At 45.5% G+C, this 19160-nt stretch overlaps 1 protein-coding gene across 2 annotated transcripts in view; it reads right to left on the bottom strand.

Moving 5' to 3' along the window:
• RARRES1 (retinoic acid receptor responder 1) overlaps window positions 1-19160 on the bottom strand; it is a 36714-nt gene that overhangs the window by 3017 nt on the left and 14537 nt on the right. For both annotated transcript variants that reach the window (XM_072618626.1, XM_072618627.1), the window contains exons 2-4: window positions 11866-11928; window positions 8371-8554; window positions 3320-3456 (exon numbers count right to left, since the gene is read on the bottom strand). In XM_072618626.1, the coding sequence (XP_072474727.1) occupies window positions 3320-3456; window positions 8371-8554; window positions 11866-11928 (384 nt within the window). The remainder of the gene's footprint in view (window positions 1-3319; window positions 3457-8370; window positions 8555-11865; window positions 11929-19160) is intronic.

Raw genomic sequence — 19160 nt, 5'->3', positions numbered from 1 at the left:
CTCTCCCAGTTTGGAAATTCTTGTTCTTATGGCTATTTTCCTTCCTCAGTGAAGGCCTCTCAGCTGATTTCCAGGGAGAAATCCTTACTGGTAGGATCCTGGGGCTTGAGGCTTGAACACTTAACTAACCATCTGTCTCCCTCACTCTCACCTCTTGACTAGAACTCACTCATTAGGGAAGGGCTGATGCCAGAATCTCTCCTTTAGAATATCTTTGTGTTTATCAGTCCCAGATGTAATGGAGTTGAGTTTAAGTAATTCTGCCTGCCTTTGGGCAAATTATCACAAAGTCTGAATTGGTTGAGTAAATGAGATTTCACTGCAATGATGTAATTTTGATCACCCTGAGGAATCTGTTCTACCTGATAGAAGATTGGGCCACAGAGCTAGAGCTGTAAGGAACCTCAGATTCCCCCTATTTCATTTTGTGGTTGAGGAGATTTGCCTAAAGCCACACAAGTAGATGAGATTCGAACCCAGATCTTTGGATTTCAGAGATGGTTCAGTCCACGGGCTCTTGTTTCCCCACATTTTGTCTTTTACTTTTTATAATGAAATAGTGAACCATGGCAGGGCTGGTGTGGTTTTGATGTGAGAGGTTCCCAAGGAAAACTTCCAGGGTAGAGCGATTGTCTTCTTTAATATCGTGCATGCCTTCTGTGTTCTGTCTACAGCTAATGAGACCTTCAATGAAACCTTCGTTGCATTTCCTCCATTATGGATCCATAGTTCTTGGAAGAGAGCTCAAAGAAGTGTGTGTGTGTGTGTGTGTGTGTGTGTGTGTGTGTGTGTGTGTGTGTGTGTGTGTGTGCATGTGGGCACGGAGGGAAGGGAGAACACATTGATTGAACTGCCTATGAAGGCCTGTCTGGGTAAACCTTCAGTACTATATTGTTTTCTCTCTCTCACTCTCCCTCTCCGACATGAATAAGAGGCCTGGGGCTCTAGAACAGGTACTCGGACGATTGCAAAGGATGCCTTCCTTCTTTTCTGTCTCCAGAATTTTCCCCAGCTGTTCTCTAATTCCCAGTGACTGAGAGTGATGTGGCTGCCAGGGAGCCTGAAGAAGTCATGGTACTGTTTGCAAATCTGTAGCTTCTGTTTTTATTTAAGTCCTCATTCCCCAACATTATTGATGTATCTCAGGCTCCATTGGTTTCTGAGTCAATGGCCTGTGATTCCTGGGTCTATTGGTGCCTTGAAGGAGGGGTTATGGCCCCCTCAGCTGGTTGGGATGGAGCCAGTTCTGATTTCTGTGTACCCCTCAGAAGGACATCCACAGGCCACCTTTGACTCCCCAGCCCCATCAAGTCTGTATCAACTCTTTCTCTCTGGCTGAAGCTGCCCTGGTTACTCTCTGCTTGAACTGACTGCGGTAGGCCTTGTGTATTGGGTGAAGGGTCATGGAACCCCCCACAGTGGCCACAAGAGTAGACAACTCAACTTCTTTTTCTAAAAATGACTTTTTAAAAGGGAGCTCAAGACTTTTGCCAGATTGGACAGTCCTCATTATCTCTAATTACAAACACTTTAAAATCAGGGGTTCTGATGAGTGGGCCCTTACAGTCCTCCACTGGGACTAGTCACTTAACCTCTTGGTGCCTCAGGCCCTATTCTAAGACTAACCTTTGCCCCTGCCTGGCCTGTACTTTTGATGCTTAATAATAATTTATTGACTATTGGAGTATCCCAGAAGGTAGGGATCTGCTTTGATAGAGGGAGCTTTCTCTCTGGAAGGAAATAAACAAATGCTTGTGGAATGGAATTGAGTTCCCCATCCAATGAGATCACAGGTTCAGCCCCCAAAAGTTTATTTATTTACTTTTACTAGGGGCACAAGCCACTGTTTCCCATTTCAGGTGACATATCTGGTGTGCACTGAGTCCTCAGTTCCTGTTTTCAGTTTTCAAAGGACACAAAATGAGTGGGCCAATAATATAGCGAGGGCAGGGGACAATCAGTGAATATCCAGAATGGTCCAACCGTCAGAGAGCCAGAGAAAGTGCAAGGAGTTGATTCTCTGTAGAGAATTTGTTGCAAAGTATGGTCAAGAATCTCATGGCATAAGAAAATGGAGATGGTGTGCAATCTTCACCAGTGGAGGAGGTACCACATAGATGAAAACTCAGGTCCATCCAAATATCAAAGTCTCCTGCTGCTTCTTTGTGTCCTGGCATCATTGTCATGAGGTGCCAGTAGCTGTTCTAGATCATGCCAGGTGAATTCTAAATTGGGATGCCTGTTCACCACATGATCTAGGCATTCTCTTGAACTTCTCATGCCAACCAGTAGCCGTGTTGATAATGTACTAGTCACTATTTTGATGAGGGCACTGAGGGCCATAGAATCCCAACTCTAGGCCAGAATGGACATTTTTAGAGAAGGAAACTGAGGCCCAGAATTGGGTCTTGATTTGTTTCATGTCCCACAGGCTGTACTATTAGAAGCAGGGCTTGAACCCAAGTTGCCTGACTCCAGAATCAGTATGTTGCTTGATGCTAAGTTCAGTTGGGTGCCATTTTATAACCTTTTCTAGCCTAGTACAATTTAGGAGGAGTGAACAGAGATAAAGACTAATCCCTCAGTTACCAATGTATCAATAAACATTGATCGAATTGAGCTGAACTGAATGTTGTGGATGAAAGAGTTCATAGATCCATAACTTCATGAATGTGAAGACTCCCTCCACTGCAGCAGATTGCAACCCATCTGGGCCTTGTCATTGGATCTATGTTCTTCCAAACAGAATCTGTCCTACCTGCTGGAGGCCTTGATGGATAGATCAATTTTTACCCTTTCTAGACTCTGATAGAGTTCATAGACCATCCATCTGACATAGGAGAATAGGATTGAAAGGCCAACCCCTTCATTTTACAGATGAGGAAACTGAGTCCTAGAGACAGTAACTGTCAGGGGCACCTGGCCAGGAAGAATATGAGAAGGGAATTCTTACTCCTTGTGAGCTACTAAGGGCTGTGGACAAAGGGCCCTCTCCAGCTTCCGGGTGTCAGTATTAGCTGATAACAAGCATGTGTCCTCAGGCAAGATGGAGATGATTTTCAAACAATTGTGCCCACAGTTGAAAAGTGAGTTTATCTCTAACCTAGAAGAGTGTGGCCTGTATTTTTATTCTCCTGAAAGGAAGCTACATCTTGGTCAGGTTATCTAAAGTCCTTATCTAGAATCTGGAAACCCCCTAACACAGAAAGTTAGTAACTGAGCTGCCTATGGGGCCAGTGTGTATTCTGGGTCTGGCTCCTTCCTCCATAGGGCAGGAGGAGGGACCCCTTTAATGAAGATTTTTTTCTATATTGCTTACCCATTGCTTTACCCCACTGAGTTGCATCATATAATAGTATAATGACTGTGATGTTTTCTCCCACATCACATAAGAGCTGCCAACCATGGCTAAGTCCCACATGGGCTGCAGAGATGGGTCGAGCTGTCCAAGGTTGCCTGAGAAGAAGGAAGTAAGCACAGATGTGTTAGTTTAGTGGAGAGAAGTTTCAGCCAAGGAACTGAGGGCCAGGCCTGCGAAAGCCACCCACATGGCTTTGGGGTGGCATTTGGAGCTGGGCATGTGACATTTTCCTATTTTGTCTCTTTGGTCCTCTGAAACCTTCCCTGCTGCTTCTTGCTATTCCCAGGAAGCCAATTATAAAACACTTAGTGAACACCGAGTCTTGGTGCTACATAGTGCAGAAGCAGAACAATGACCTCAGGAGCTGACCTTCAGAAATGAAGATGTGATTCCCTGAAAGCAGAGGAAGAGTCCTGAGTCCTGGGTTGGTCCTACCCATAAAATTCCAAAAGGGGCCCTACTTACGTATATAAAAGGAAAGGAGCCAAAGAACAAGGAAGGGAGATTGGCCCAAGTCAGATAGGAGTTAAGAGAGATGGGTATGTGAGTAATGGTGCCTGGCCACCTCACTACAGGACAAAGTCCAGAAACTCAGCACTGTTGGCAGCTGCTGGGGACTCAGAGTGATGGGCCATCCAAGATCCTCAAAGTAAGTGGCTCATGCTTTGTCCTCCTGCAGGGAAGGCCAAGAACCCAGATATTGTTTTTCTTAAACTTCTCAGCTTGGGGTGATGCTCTCTGGATCTCAAGGATCAAGCAGAGGTGGGAAATCTGTGGCCTTGAGGCCACCTGTGGCCTTCTAGGTCCTTGAGTATGGCCTTTTGAACTGTACCCAGGTTTTACAGACTAAATCCTTTTATGAAGGGGATTTATTCTGTGAAGTTTGGATTCAGTCACAGGGCTGCACTTGAGGCCCCCTGCTGTAGACTGGTTAAGGGTTGCCTTAATAGAGGGAACATGTCAAACATGAGGAAACTGATGAAAGTGCCCTAACACTTTTGGGACATGCTGTAGATTTGATTCTGTCCTTGCTGTATCTTTTTTCATGAGAAGAAACCAAATTCTTAGGGCCGCTTGTGGGAGCTGCTCTAATAGAGAATGTTGATCCTCCCTGCCATTGAAATGTAGAAAAGATGCATTTTCCCAGTGGGTGGGTGCTGAGTTAAGACTAATGGCATGAACTCACAGAGACCACACTCCTGGAATAATGAGATGAGCCTTGCCATCCACCAAAGCAGCCAAGCTAAGGAGCAGAGGTAGCCAGCTCTCTGAGTAGCTTGGTAATTTCCCCCAGGCACCTTCTGGAGGAGAATATAACTGTTGACTGACTCTTGGATTGCCAATGCCTGAACCTCATGGCAGAACGAGATCAAGTAAGTGTCCAGCAGCAGCCCCTCTTGATGGTTCAAAAGAAATACACATTGTCTTTTGTGTACAGAGAGGAAGTGCGTATTTATGCCAGAGGGTGATGGGGTCTGGAGCTGGGTGAGACCTGCCCACTTTGACTCTTCCTGGTTTTGTACCTGGTTAATCCCTTCATCTCTCTCCACATCAGTTCCCTCATCCATAAATTAGAGTAACTCTGGTCCTGGCCTCTCAATGCTATTACTCGATGAGATAATAGATGGAAAGAATTTTGTCATTTTTAAAGCACTTACAAGGCTTCTTGGGTCTTGGGAGTCTTGGAACCCCACCTGCCTCACTCTCTCACTTGCCTGATGTCTCTGCCCCCCCATCTCTCAGGACTTTCTGGGCATCTGCTGTGACTGAGTTAGTCTGGGTTTGACTCTGGGCTGCGAGGTGGAAGAAGCATCACCAGCTGGGTCTCTCTGTGTGCAATCTGTTTGCAATCCTTAGTTAACAAGCCGGCTCACCCTCATTGGTGCACAATAATACAAAAAAAAATTACTGCTAAAAGAATCATTCTTTAGCAAATGGACCTCCCTCAGCAAACATATCTCTGGCACAAGTCCCTTCCTGTGTTGGCTGGTTTTTGACTGCATCTTTTTGGAGACGTTGGGAAAGTAGCGAAAGTGATTTGGGATTTAGGAAAGAAAAGTGGATGGGAATAAGGCGTCAATTCATTGTCCACATTTTTTTTCTTACATTACCATTGTCCATTAGCAAGTTCGCCTCTAAATTTTTCAGATTCTTAGGTTTCTCTGTCAAAAAGAATCCCCCAATGTCTCCAAACTGTTGAGTCAGATTGATGCTAGTCAACATTTTTTCATCCGATTTGCCTTTTAATTGTCTAAATCTCCAGGTTATTTCCTACGCCCCCCCCTCCCAGCATGTTAGCTGCAGGGCTCAATTGGAAACTAGGGCTGCTCCTGCAGATTTTCCCATAGAAAGTGGGTCCAGATGTTCAGTTATTTCTCACAAAGGTATCCATCAGCATTTCAAAAATGGATTTATTATTCTTTGCTACTGTGATGCCTGAACAGCTGGAGAGCTAAGCTCAAAGAACATTAAAAAGAACAAAAGACACTGGCTGGAACCTCGAGACACAAACACATTAATAAAGAAGAAAAAAACTTCAGAAATTCATTTTCATCAATTTCCCCACTGATGCTCCATTATGGATACCTGCAGATTTTCAGCAGCTTAGATTTAGATTCAACAAACATTTGTTAAGTGCCTTCTATATGCTAGGCACTGTGCATTAAATGCTTCATGTACATATGTGTGTGTGTGTATATATACATGCACATATATATATGTATATCACCTCACAACAGTCCTGGGAGGTAGCTATCATAATCCTCATTTCACAGATGAGGAAACTGAGACAGAGGTTAAATCACTTGCCCAAGATCACATAGACACTAAGTGCCTAAACCCGGATTTGAACTCGTCTTCCTGTATCCAAGTTCAGAGCTTAGTGAGCCACACTCCCAGCTGCCTTATCTTTGTTTCTGCTTATCTTGTTTTGTCTCATATTGTTCTGTTTTTAAAATCTGTCAGAAACCTGATGCTGTAGCAGGCCAATTGATCGTGGAAAGCTGACCTGATGGTAGGGTTTTGATGAAGAAAAGCCTTCGAGGGAACATGATGGCTCATTTTCAGGGCTAGAGACTGGACTTATGATTTCACTGACAGGAGGATCTCCCAGGTGAGGAGATCTACCAATGCAGGTGGTACTTCCTCTGCAGTCCATAGTCTTAGAGAGAGGGGAAGGGGATAGTCCATGGCAGAGGTAGGTCTTGAATCCAAGTCTCCTTGGCTCCAAGGACAGGGCTTCTTATTGCTTATCCTGCCTCACAGGATTAGCCCAAAATTAAACAGGAAGACAGGACTTCAACCAATTCAGCACAAAGCTATAGTTCAATGGTACAGGGGCATTCTGAGCCATGTATCATTTAATTTCTCTGTCACCCGAAAGTTTGCAAAGACACATAGTTTAGGTATTCTCCCATTTTATAGATGTGGAAACTGAGGCTCACAGCTACTAATGAAGTAGGAGCTTAATTTGTGTTCATTAACACATTAAAAAGGGAAAATCCCAGTGGATAGCAAAATCAATTCTAAATCCTATAAGAGAGATTCTTCCCAAAATCATTTTAGGGAAAAAAAATTCTGTTTTGGCAAAATAATGCTGGACCCAGAATCATGAAGAGTTGAGCCCTGTTCCTTTTTTTTTGACATTGATGGGCCCTGTGATGATATACTAACCTCCAACCTCTCTGAACCAGTTTTCCACATATGTATAATGGGGGTGGTAATAATTCTGACTTCTGAGGGTGGTTGTAAGGTTCACATGGGATTATATATGCATATATATATATTAACTTCAAAGTGACATATAAAGGCCTGTTGTTATTTTTTATTGATGTTCACACACAAAATAATCAGAGTTGCTTCATTAAGATGAGCTTACATCACATGAATGAAATGACTAGTGGATTCCAGGGATAGCTCTGGGTCTTAAATTCACTTTCTCTACTATCAACCTCCTCCAATTGTAACTCAGTTTGTTGATTTTCTAGTTTTTTTTAAAAGTTGGATAGCCAATTCCTTGATCTGTTCTTTCTCTCTCTTTTGTTGATAAAAGTACTTAGAGATATCAGTTCCCCCTAAAGATTGCTTTGACTGCATCTCCAGAATTTTAACATGTTGTCTCATTGTCATGGGAATAAAATTATCTATTGTTTCTTTGGTTTGTTCTTTGATTTGCCAGTTCTTTAGGATTAAGTTATTTAGTCTTCAATTAATATTTAGTTCTTTCTTTAGTGGTCTTTAATTTAATATAATTTTATTGCATCATGGTCAGTAAAAGCTGCATTTAGTATTTCTGCTTCTCTGCATTTGTTAAGGTTTTTATGGTTTAATATATGATCAATTTTTGTAAAGATGTAACACATAACTTAAAATGCACACACACAGACACACAGACACACAGACACACAGACACACACACTCCTTTCTATTCCTCTGTAGCAATCACCAGAAATCTACTATATCTAAATTTTCTAAAATTCTATTCAGGTCTTTAAGTTCTTTTTCTGTTGTTAGAGTTGTCTAGGTCTGAAAGGAGCATATTGAGATCCCATACTATTCCAGTTTTACTCTGTATTTCACCCTGTATTTGATTTGACTATTCCTTTAAGTATTATGTTTTATAATATTACATAATTCAGATGGGATTATCACTGTAATTCAGACAGGAATACCCTACAGTTGGATCACAATAATTTGGTTCTTTGAGGAGTAATCCAAATCAAAACTTGCAACCAGAATCTTCCAAAACGCCAGTTTACATGAATTAAGGAGGAGGTTTCCTTCAGACATTTTGGAGATGATGGTATTGATTGGTAATCAATTGTTTCTTTTCCCAGCCTCCTCTACAAAGGTGGCCTTTTCATGAAAGAGGACGGCAGTCACGTTCTACAGCTGCGTGCCACCGCAGCTTCAGAACATTATTTTAGCTTGTTCTGCTGCTCCACTTTTAACTTCAGTGGCTACAGAAACAGCAGGATGCTTTCAGTGTTTCAATGATTACTGGCCCATACCTGGGATTCTGGTCCCGTCAGGGGGTCTTTTCAGCTGCTTCATCTGCTTGTACAGTCTGTAATCTTCTTGCTGTCTTTCCTTCTCATCGAGGAGTCGTGTGCAGGTTATGTTGACTGCAGGTTTGGGCTTATGATTCTTGAAGATCACAAGTGCAGAACATGTGCCCACATGCTCCTCATTTGACTAGGGGAAAAAGAGAGACAGAAAGACAGATAGAGACAGACAGACAAAGAGAGAGACAGAGCATGAGAGACAGAGAGACAAAGACAGAGACAGGCAGACAAAGAGAGAGACAGAGACAGAGGGAGAGGAGGAAGAGAGGGAGAGATGGAGGGAAGAATTCTGAATCACCCAGAGACAAGTTTACCCTGAGGGGGAGATGGGTAAATCTCAGGTTGAAGAGTTTCTTCTCTCTCAGGGCAGTTCATTAATATTAATTTTATTATTAATATTTTACGACTACTAATGGCTGACATTTATATAAAATACAAAGGTTTGCAAGACTTTTTATACAGATCTAATGATAGAAAGGTCCTCGGAGGCCCAAAGTTACCCACAGGGTGAGCTGCAGCCAGGATTTGAATTCAGGTCTTCAGACTGCAAGTGCAGTGCATTTTCACTATTCTGTGTTGCCTCTCATTTAACAGTCAACATTTCTGTATTGCTGTCAGGCCTGCAGAGCATTATTTCTATAGGGTACTTCATGTGATCCTCACAACAGCCCTAGGGGGTAGGTCCCATTATCATTCCCATTTTAGAGAAGAGGAAACATGAATCAGAAAGAGGACCAGTTACTAGTAAGTATCTGAAATAGGGTTTGAACTCATGTCTTCCTCATTCCAGGCCCAGCTTTCTGCCTGCCTAGCTGCCTCAGTTAAATAAAGTATTTATTGGGTGTGCTTCTACTCCGGGTAGACTTAAAGCTGCTTCTGTGTTCAGAGAGGTGGGGGGCTACGGCTACAGGATGTTGCATATGTCCCAAGCTGTGAGCACTGTGTTGGTTGATTCTGTTTCATGGTAGTTTGGGGGGTTTGGGGGTCATTTTGCACAAGGTAGGGGGGTTCTATCCCCAAATGGCTGGTGTACAAATAAGGGGCACCAGCAAAACTCAATTTGAAAACAAACACATATTCTGCAGGGAGAGAGGCCCTGTTGTGGCAAACCATCACTGACTGTCCTCCCTCCCATTCCTCTCCTGTCCCTTGATGCTTCTGAAACTCAAGCTGGGCCCTCCCAGGGAAACGAGATCTCTGCTAAGCCAGGGTCCTTGGGAGGGAATTTTCTGCCCCTGGGCCAGTGGAGGCTTCACATTCACATCAGAAACCCCCCTGGTGACTGAGTTTATGCTTGGAACTCTGTGGCAACATCCCAGAAGGAGAGCCTTTCCCCACATTTACACTAATGGAGGAAGGAGGAAGAAGCCAGGGGGAGCTCTGTCCCGCCTTCCTCTCCCTTGGTCTCCACGATCTCTTCTAACTTCTCCTGGGAATCATCCGGAATGAACCATTCTCAACATATTAAGAAACTCTCAACAGATTCTGAGAGTTCATCTGAAGGGAGGAAAGCAGCAGTAGATTTGGTGTGGGGAGAGGGAGGGAGATTGTGGGAGGGAAGAGGGGAAAGAGAGAGAAGGGAGGGAGGGGAAGGGGAAGAGGTAGAGAGAGGACGGGAGGAGAGAGGAAAAGGGATGGGGGAGTGAGGGAGGGAGGGAGAGAGAGAGAGGGAGAGAGAGACAGAGAGAGAGAGAAAGAGGGAGAGAGAGAGGGGGAAGGGAGGGGGGAGGGAGGGAGAGAGAAAGAGAGGGAGGATGGAAGGAAGGGGGAAAGGGGGGAGAAAGAGAGAGAGAGAAGGGGACGGAGGGAAGGGTGGGGGGAGGAGACAGAGAGCTCTCATCAGTGCCAGGAACTTCTAACAAAGAAAATGCTTCTCCCAGAGCAGATCTACCTCCAGTTCAGCTACTTTGCCAGTTGCCTGTTGAACAGAGAACTTGTTACATGCCCAGGGTCACACAGCCAAAGTGGAGCTGGCACAGTTTAGTGGGCAGAATGGTGGACGTGGCTGCAGGGAGAAGGCCTGGTTTCAAGAAAGCTGACCTGGGATGCTCACTACCTGTGTGAGCTGGGGGGAGGCACTTAACACCCTTCTTTGTCAAGTAAAGTGAGGGGGCCGGACTCAGCTTCTAAGGTTCCTTGGGCCTCAGTCTCCACAGCTCTGGCTGAATGTTTGGGTTCCCAATCCCTCCTGCTGCAGGGGAAGCAGAGGCCAGTGAGAGAGAGTTCATGGGAATCTAAACAGGATTCTGAAGCTCCTCTGCTTAGCTGAGCAGGGCCCTGAGAACAGTGCCACACCACAGCCTTGCCTGAGCCCTGCCTCACACTTCAGGACCATACCTTGTCCCTGGACCCGAGGAGGCCCATTTTTTGGACCATCATCAGGTAGGTCAGACGTCAACCTGGGGTGTTCCTGGTGCCTGCACTCTGCCCGCCTCCTAGCTCCCATCCACGGCCTGATCCGGGAAGGCTCTTTCTTGGGTTTTGCCTGTTTGAATCAGCCATTTGGCAGGTTTCTGGTGCAAACAACAAGTCGTCAAACATGAACAAAGCCCTATTCTTAGGATGCCACTCACGTTGCCTTGGGAGCTGCCCGTTTGACTCTGGCAGAGCAGGAATCCCAACAAGGGCCTGCTGGGGTCTGCCTCCTCTCCTGGGTGAGTGAGAGACCATGGGCAGAGCCCTGCAGGGTGACCATGAAGGTCAGGTTCAGCCCAGAGAGCACCAAGGGGAAGGAAGATGGCAGGGGAGCCTCTGGGCTGCTGCGTTGGTCACCTGCAGCTCGCCCTGGTGTGAAGCCAATACAGTTCATGGATGGGGCTCTTCTCAGGGAGTTCTGGCCCCTTTTTATGGGAAATATGAATGCAGAGATGGGACAGACCTTAGAGGTCATAGGATCACAGAGTCTTTGAGGGCTGCTGGTTTGTCCTCCTTGAGGATAAATGGCTGACTCAGCCCCACAGAGTTAATAAGTGTCTGGGAGGGACTGGAGCCTGGGTCTTGTGAGTCCAGATCTAGTACGCTGCCTGCTACACCACTCTTCCCTCCCTTATTCCCTCCCCCAAATGTGCTCCATGGAATAGAAAAGAAGATGCCCCAAAGAAAAGGCTGTTTCCTGATGATGGGAGGGAGTGGAAAGCAGGAGGCTGGAGGACCTGAGTTTGAATCTGAGTTCTGGCACTGCCTGTGTGCCTCCCCTGACTGAGTTTCCTGAGAGGTCACACACTTAAGTGATACGCTTAGCAGTAGAACCTATGTCCTCCTGTCCCTGAGGCAGGCGCCTCTCACGTACACACAAAGACATTTGACACACACACACACACACACACACACACACACACACACACACACACACACACACACACACACACACACCCCTTTCGCTTTCCTGTTTTCAGAGACGGTCTCCTCCTCAGTGCCACCAACCGTGGGAAACCAACGTACCTCTGGCTTGTAGCTTTCTACAGTGAACTCCAGGTCAAATTTTTGTCCTTTCTTTGCGTTGACCTGGAACAGAGAAATGGAAGGTTAGCCCAGTCAGTCCAGCCCAGGAACTTTTGGATGAAAGCCAGACGTGGAAGGCCTGCCCTCCCAGAGGTGCTCATGAGCGCTCAGACATTATCTTAGCACCCTCCGTCCTGAACTGCTTTGAACATGTTCACTTATTTCATAGTTCTGTAGTATTTATTTAGACAGCCTTCTAGGTGGTGCAGCGGGTAGAGCTTTGGGCCTGGAGTCCGGAAGCCCTGAGTGCAAATCTGACCTCAAATACTTACAGGCTGTGTGACCCTGGATAAGTCACTGAACCCTGTTTGCCTCAGTCTCTTCATCTGTAAAATGAGCTAGAGAAAGCAATGGCAAACCACTTTACTGTCTTTGCCAAGAAAACCCCAAATAGGGTCACAACTACCAGTGACTGAACAACGACGTTTATTTAGACATTTACTTGTCTCCCTGGTTTAAACTGCTTACAAATTAGCATGTAGGAGATGCTTAATAAATGTTTGCTGAGTGCTTGGTTAATTGATTGACAATAGTGACACCACAAACGCTTCCTCAGAGGCCTGGAGCCAGGGAAGTGACCAGGGGCTATTGTAGGGGATTCCCGCAGAAAGCAGAGTGCCAGGTCCTGCCACCAGGGCATCAGCAGGCAGCTCGGCCAGGTGTGGACAGACTCCATCAGAAGGCCAGCCCCCAGCTACCAGGAAGCTGTAAGTCTGGGGGAGACAGGGGTTGGGGCCAGGCAATAAAGCCCAATCCCTTGTTAAAGGTAATGATGCAGGGGAGAAGGAGGTCACTGGAGATGGGACCTGCCTGTTTTCAGTTCTTTGTAAGAGCAGGTGGATCAGCCAATCAATCAGCAAACATTGATTAAACACCTACTACGTTCCACCCACTGAGTACAGAAGTACAAACCATGAAACTTAAACACAATATAACTGGAGGTGGGGGTGCAGGGTTGAAGGCAGTGGCAGCTGGGGACATTAGGAAGGGCCTCATAGGAGCTGAGCTGAGCTTTGCCAAAAACTAGGAATTCTAAGAAGTCAAGAAAAGGAGGCGATGCATTCCTGACATTGGTCACAGCCAAGGCAAAGGTCAAGAGATAGCAGATGGCATACTGCGTGTCAGGAGTAGCAGAGGGGCCGGTTTGACAGTAGCTCTTGCTTCCAAAGACCTTTCTCATCACCATTTGATGCTTAGCCAAACATTCACCAATGCCTGCTGTGTGCTCAGCCCTGTGCTAGCACCAGCGAGGGACATAAAGATCACTCCTGACCTCAAGGAGCTCCCATTCTACCAACACTTGACATAGGTAGTACAAGGGCTAGCTAGGGGGTGCAGCAGATAGAACACCAGGCATGGAGTCTAGAAGACCCAAGTTCAAATCTAGCCTCAGACACCTAGTAGCTGTGTGACCCTGGGTGAGCCACTTCACCTTGCTTGTCTCAGTTTCCCCATCCGTCAAAGAAGTTGGAGAAAGAAATGGCAAACCACTAGGATTACAAAGAGTCAGACATGACTGAAAAACAGTGGGATGTCAACAGGTAGTACAAGGATGCTTTCTCTTGTTACACAAAATGACCCACTCTCTATAATCCACAGTAGAATTCTTTCAAGAGAAAACTCCCTACGTTTAAAATTGTTCATTGTAGTCGCTCACTGATTTACACCTGGCTTTTTAGGGCCACGCCCCTGCACAGAGCTAGGCACATCTGGGTGTGCAGATGGTTGGCGCATATACCAAACCCCCAGGCAGCCATCTGTGTTACTGAGGAGGGACAGGAGCTGAGTCACACAGGCAGGCCATCTCTATATGGTTGTTTTATTGGCTGATTTGATTTGCTTTTGTTAGGGATGTTCTTTTCAAGGCTCTGGTTTGTTATCTGAGATGAGAGTCTTTCATCTCCCCCAGAGGGCCCCCCTTTCCTTCTTCCTCCGATGACTCACTGGTTCCTATCATTGTTTGACTAAACTCTTTCGAGATAAGCACTGGGCAGTCACACTGTTCAGAGAATGGGAGATAGGAAATGGGTATCTTTTCTTCCATCTGGACTCTGAAATCTCCAAGAGGGGAGGACGAGGTACGTTCACTGCGGGTCTTTCCTTCCTTTTTAGAATCCCCTAGGAGAGAGTGGTGCGCAGGCTTTCTAACAAGCCTTTACCAAATGCTCCTTAATAAGTGTAGGTCAAACTGTTCGAGGCCTCAGGATACAGAGATAGCCAGAGTCTGTCCTCAAGAGGCTGTACAGGCTAGTAATGTTTACATTGGGGTCCACACTGGGCTGGGGACTTCTTTGGGATAGGGAATTCTCATGGAGGAAACTCTCTCTACAATCCAGGGTGGGACCTTCCTACAGTCTTAGAGAATGGTTTAAAGCTGAGAGAGGTCCAGTGTCTCCCAGCCAGCCTAAGTCAGAGGCAAGACTTGACCCCAGGCCTTCTTGCCTTTGAGATGAGGCCTAGCCTCTATGCCAAGTAAAAGAGACAATGACTACACTGATAATCAGCTGTCAGCGTTTCAGTAAGGGCAGAACATTGGGTCTGTAATCATCTTCAGCACCAGCATCTCAAAATGAATTGGGAAATAGTGACTTTTTATTGGGAGGTAGTTCAGTTCAATTGAACAAACGTTTATTAACCATTTACAGTATTCCAGAAAGACTGTGGGGCAGTGGGTACTGGGTACCAGGCCTGGAGTCGAGAAGACCTGGGTTCGAATCCCACCTCTGACTTGCTTTGTGACCCTGGGCAAATCACTTAACCTCTCCTGAAAAATGAGGAAGTTCGTAGCTGATGTCCTCTAAGATCCCTCAGGATGGTGTGGCCCTTTATAGGGGACTCGGTGCACAGCCAAAATGGCTCCCAGGAAGTCTCTGTCCTATTGGGGTCTCTTGGGAGATCACTTGTGGGGTAGAATGTAGTAAGAATTTGTGCTTAGATGGTGATGGTGACAATGATGGCGATGGTGGTGATGGTGATGCCTCATCATGACATGAAGATGACTCTGGGTCCCCAGGGAGTACAAGCCAGCTTAAAATGTAATTGGGAAAGGTTTAACACTGTAAATAGAAGTGCCATAGAACAGAGATAAGATCACATGTTCAAACAAAGTCCAATGCTGTGGGAGCTTCTGCAGGGATTAGGGGCCCTGGTTAGAGCCCAGAGAGGAGCAGTGATTGGCCCAGGGTGTCACAGTTAGGATGAGGCTGCAGCAGGGCTAGACTCATTTTCTCTTCTCATAAAGGAGACAATCTTTGGAGAATCGTCACAACACTGGGTGTCATTCATCTTGCGCCCCTGTTCTCCTGCCTCAGTTGTCACCCCAGCCCTTGTGGAATTGCCATTTAGCTCAGTAGTTAGCACCACGTATTCTTTGTTTAGCTTGGCCCTAAGCTTTCTACCCAGGTTGGAAGCCTCAGCCACCCTGGCTCCAAAGCCAGGCTCCCAAAATTTGGGAGCCCCAATTCCCTGCGGTACAAGCAACCCAGAAATGACTTATGGCAGAGGAGGCAATTCAGTGGAAGTCTCATCTGTGAACTCTGAACCCACCAATGGCAAGACTGAAGGGGCCCGATTATGGGGTGTGGGCAGAGGTGAACAAAGACCAGAGTGGCATTGCACTCTTTGGACCACTGACATACAGCTCAAAGGGACCTCAGCGGCCATCCAGCCCAACCCCTTCTTTTACAGATGGGGAAACTGAGGCAAGGCTAAGCAACATGTCCGAGATCACAGAGTCAGGAAGTGTCAGAAGCACAACTGTGAGAAAGAAGCACCCCCTCCCCTTGTCCCCTGCCCCACTCCCACAGAAGGAATTCTTAGCCCTTTTGTGACCAGATCCCCTGAGTAGTCAGTCTGGTGACATCTATGGACTCAGATGCTTTGAAATGTGTAAAAATAACATGTAGGATTACAGAGGAAAATAATTACATTGAAGCAATTCCATGTATATACATATATATGTATGGGTATGCATATATGTATATGTGTATTTCCATCTATCTCAAGCTCCTAAGTGCATGGACCCCAAGTTAAGAAGCCTGTGGTACCTGAGCTTCTACCTGCCAGTTCTGTGTGTCTCTCTCTTCGTTGTCCCCCATGCCCAGGATGCCTCCCCTTCTTCACCTCTGCTTCCTGGAATCCCTAGCTGCCTTCAAGGGTCAGTGCAGGTGCTTCTTGCTGTGCCAGACCCCTCCTGATCCCTCTTCCTCCCCATTTAATGCCACCCCCCTTTAATTTGTATAGACTTATTTTTGCTTATTTTTGTATATTACCCCTTTAACAGCATGTAAGCTTTTTGAGAGCAGGGATTGTTTCATTTTTATGTTGACATTATCAGCAATCGGTCAATAAGCATTTATTAGGTGCCTACTATGTGCTAGGCACTGTGCTGAGTACTGGAGATACAAAAAGAGACAAAAGACAGTCTCTGCCCTGGAGGAGCTTACAATCCAATTCTCAGCACCGAGGGAAGCGCCCAACACACTGTAAGCACTTAAGCAGTACTTGTTGAATTGTGTTTGCGAGCCGTACAAAGCATCGGTGTGTTCTTTCCTTTCATCCCAGTTTTATTCTACTTCCCCCTCCCCCTCCCTCCTGCTGCCCAGTTTTCTCATCTGGGAGACAGATGAGGATTCTTGACATCCTTCTCTCCTAATTTTTATTATCATCAGGCTTTGTCAATAGCCAGAAGCAGAGAATGTTATTGGTCATATTTTCCATCACCAGGCTCTTTTTTGTAAAGAAAAAGTCAAACAAAGGAAGGGATCCTGGAGCTTTCCAGCCTGCAGGAAGGAGGGAGGAGGTGATATTTATAGAATTTGCTTTTAATTGGACAGAAAGTTGCCTGATCAGAAGTCACCCAATGGCATCCCTCCTACCTTCATCAAGTCTTCTTCAATGAGTGGTTTTAGAGTCCTCTTACCACCCACTGGCTGAGCTGAGAGGAACTATCCCATTGTCTAGTCCACACATCTCACCCCATTTTACAAAGGAGAAAATTGAGGTGAATTGACTTGCCCAGTATCAAAGCTCCATGGGCCCTTTTATTGTTGTTCAGTCATGTTAGACTCTTCAGGTCCCCATTTGGGGCTTTTATGGCAAAGATACTAACTAGAGTGGTTTGCCATTTCCTTCTCCAGCTCATTTCACAGATGAGGAAACTGAGACAAACAGGTTAAGTGACTTCCATAGGGTTACACAGCCAGTCAGTGTGTGAAGCCAGATTTGAACTCAGGAAAATGACTCTTCCTGACTCTGTGAACTGTGGCACCACCTAGCCACTTACTATGTTCCCTACCTGATCTGATCCTATCAGGCAGTCCTCAGCTACACAGGGGAATCTTTCTGGCACCATAATGTGCCTTCTTGGTTCAATTTGCCAAAGGTGACTGCTTTAGAATCTTGGGAGGGGATAGAATGAAATGTCCTCTGGGAGCCTATATCTTATTAATATCGAATATTCAGTGTCTACTATGTTCAGTTTAGTAAGCATTGATTAACCACCTATGTTATATGCCAGGCACTGTTCTAGTTCTAGAGATGCAAAACCCCATTAGAGTCTCAGCCCTCAGGGAGCTGTTACAGTCCATCCACAGAAACCAGATGCACGCAGAGGCAAACTCTACATGAATACAAAGGGAGTACGAAATATTGACGGACAGAGCTAAGGGGGACCCCTAACGACTGGGGGGGCTAGAGCGGCCATTGGGAGTGGGAGGGTCCTTAAGCTGAACATTAAAGGGAGCGAGAAGTTCCAAGAGGTAGAAAAAGGAGGGAGCAAATTCCAGGCATGAGGGACAGCCAGGGCAAAAGGAACAGGAGATGAACTATTGTTTATGGGCAACATTAAGTCATCAGGTTGGGCTAAAACAGGGAGAGTGTGAGCAAGGAGTAATAAAGAATCAGTGTCCACCTCCACTGTGTTTTGAGGATCAATGCCTGGCAAACAGATAGCATTTAATAAATGATTATTGATCAGATTGGAGGAGAGGGAGACAGAGAAGCTGGGAGTCCAATCAGAAAGCTGTTATGCAATCGTCCAATAAGTGGAAGGCAACAGGGGCTGGAAATAGGCCAGTGGCTACAAAATTGGATGGGCATGAGGTGTACTATGCAGGGAGGTTTGATGAGGCTTGTGAATCATGATTGGATATTAGAGTCTGACCCGTTCCATTTACAGATGTGGAAATAATCTGAGTTTGAAAGGGAGAACTATGGAAGGGTTAAGGAGTCCTATCCTCACTCTCAACCCTATCCCAGATCAATGGATGGAGTAGATGTGTCTTTCATCCCTGTGTAGAATATTTTGTACCATGGGGTACACAAGGAAAAATAAGGAAGTAGACTGGAATGAGCCAGGGACAGGGGACATCCATGCAACCTGAGGAACTTGATAAAGAGGGAAGAATGTGGATATTTTGAGTATAATATAGACTGATTTCAAAAGTGGACATTTTAAAAATTCATTTACCTGTTAATCATTCAGAACAATGAAAACCACCCATCATCAGCATCGAAATCAGTAAAAGAACATGATTAGCTCAAGGACCCTATCGCCAAAGGACCCTCTGTCTTCTGTGGGAGGAGACCACTCAAATCATGCAGCCTTGTGTATTCTCATCTCCAGACAGATGATGCTGCCTGAAGCTGATCTGTTGAAAGGACACTCTCATGCTCCAAAGGAAAACACTGCTTATCCTTGGACCCCATCCCACCTCCCCTTGGTTGCTAAGGATGGATTTCTTTAATATGATTTTAGAACAAGCTCTACCAGAGTTAAAAATTCACATAAAAAAATGGCTTTCTGTCTCTGACTGTTTCTTCTAACCTTTGTGTTTAAAAATCACAGATACTTTTCTCTTCTGATTAAAGGAGAGTCATCTTTTTCTAAGGTTGGTTTTATAGACCCATTTGGAGGAATTGGGTTTGAGATGATCTAAAGAAGTCATTCCCAAAGTTCGATTTGAGGATGCCTGATACCTTTTCAGGGGATCCATGAGGTCAAACTATTTTTCATTAACATTAATGTTTTAATTTCTAATATGATAAATATAGATAGATATAATCCATATAATTTTGTGGGGAGTCCTCAACAATTTTTAGTTGTAAAAGAGTCTTGAGACCAAAAAGTCTGAAAAGTGCTGATGCAAAGAACAGGTAAGTTTCTCCATATCTTTCCTAAATTTTGTGGCACCCAGCCCGAACAGTGGCATGCCCAGGGCAGAGAGTTACTGCAG

Source organism: Notamacropus eugenii, chromosome 6, assembly GCF_028372415.1.
Source record: "Notamacropus eugenii isolate mMacEug1 chromosome 6, mMacEug1.pri_v2, whole genome shotgun sequence".
Lineage (NCBI taxonomy): Eukaryota > Metazoa > Chordata > Mammalia > Diprotodontia > Macropodidae > Notamacropus > Notamacropus eugenii.
The sequence above is the reverse complement of the archived record's forward strand: the minus strand, read 5'-3'. Positions and strand labels throughout refer to the sequence as shown.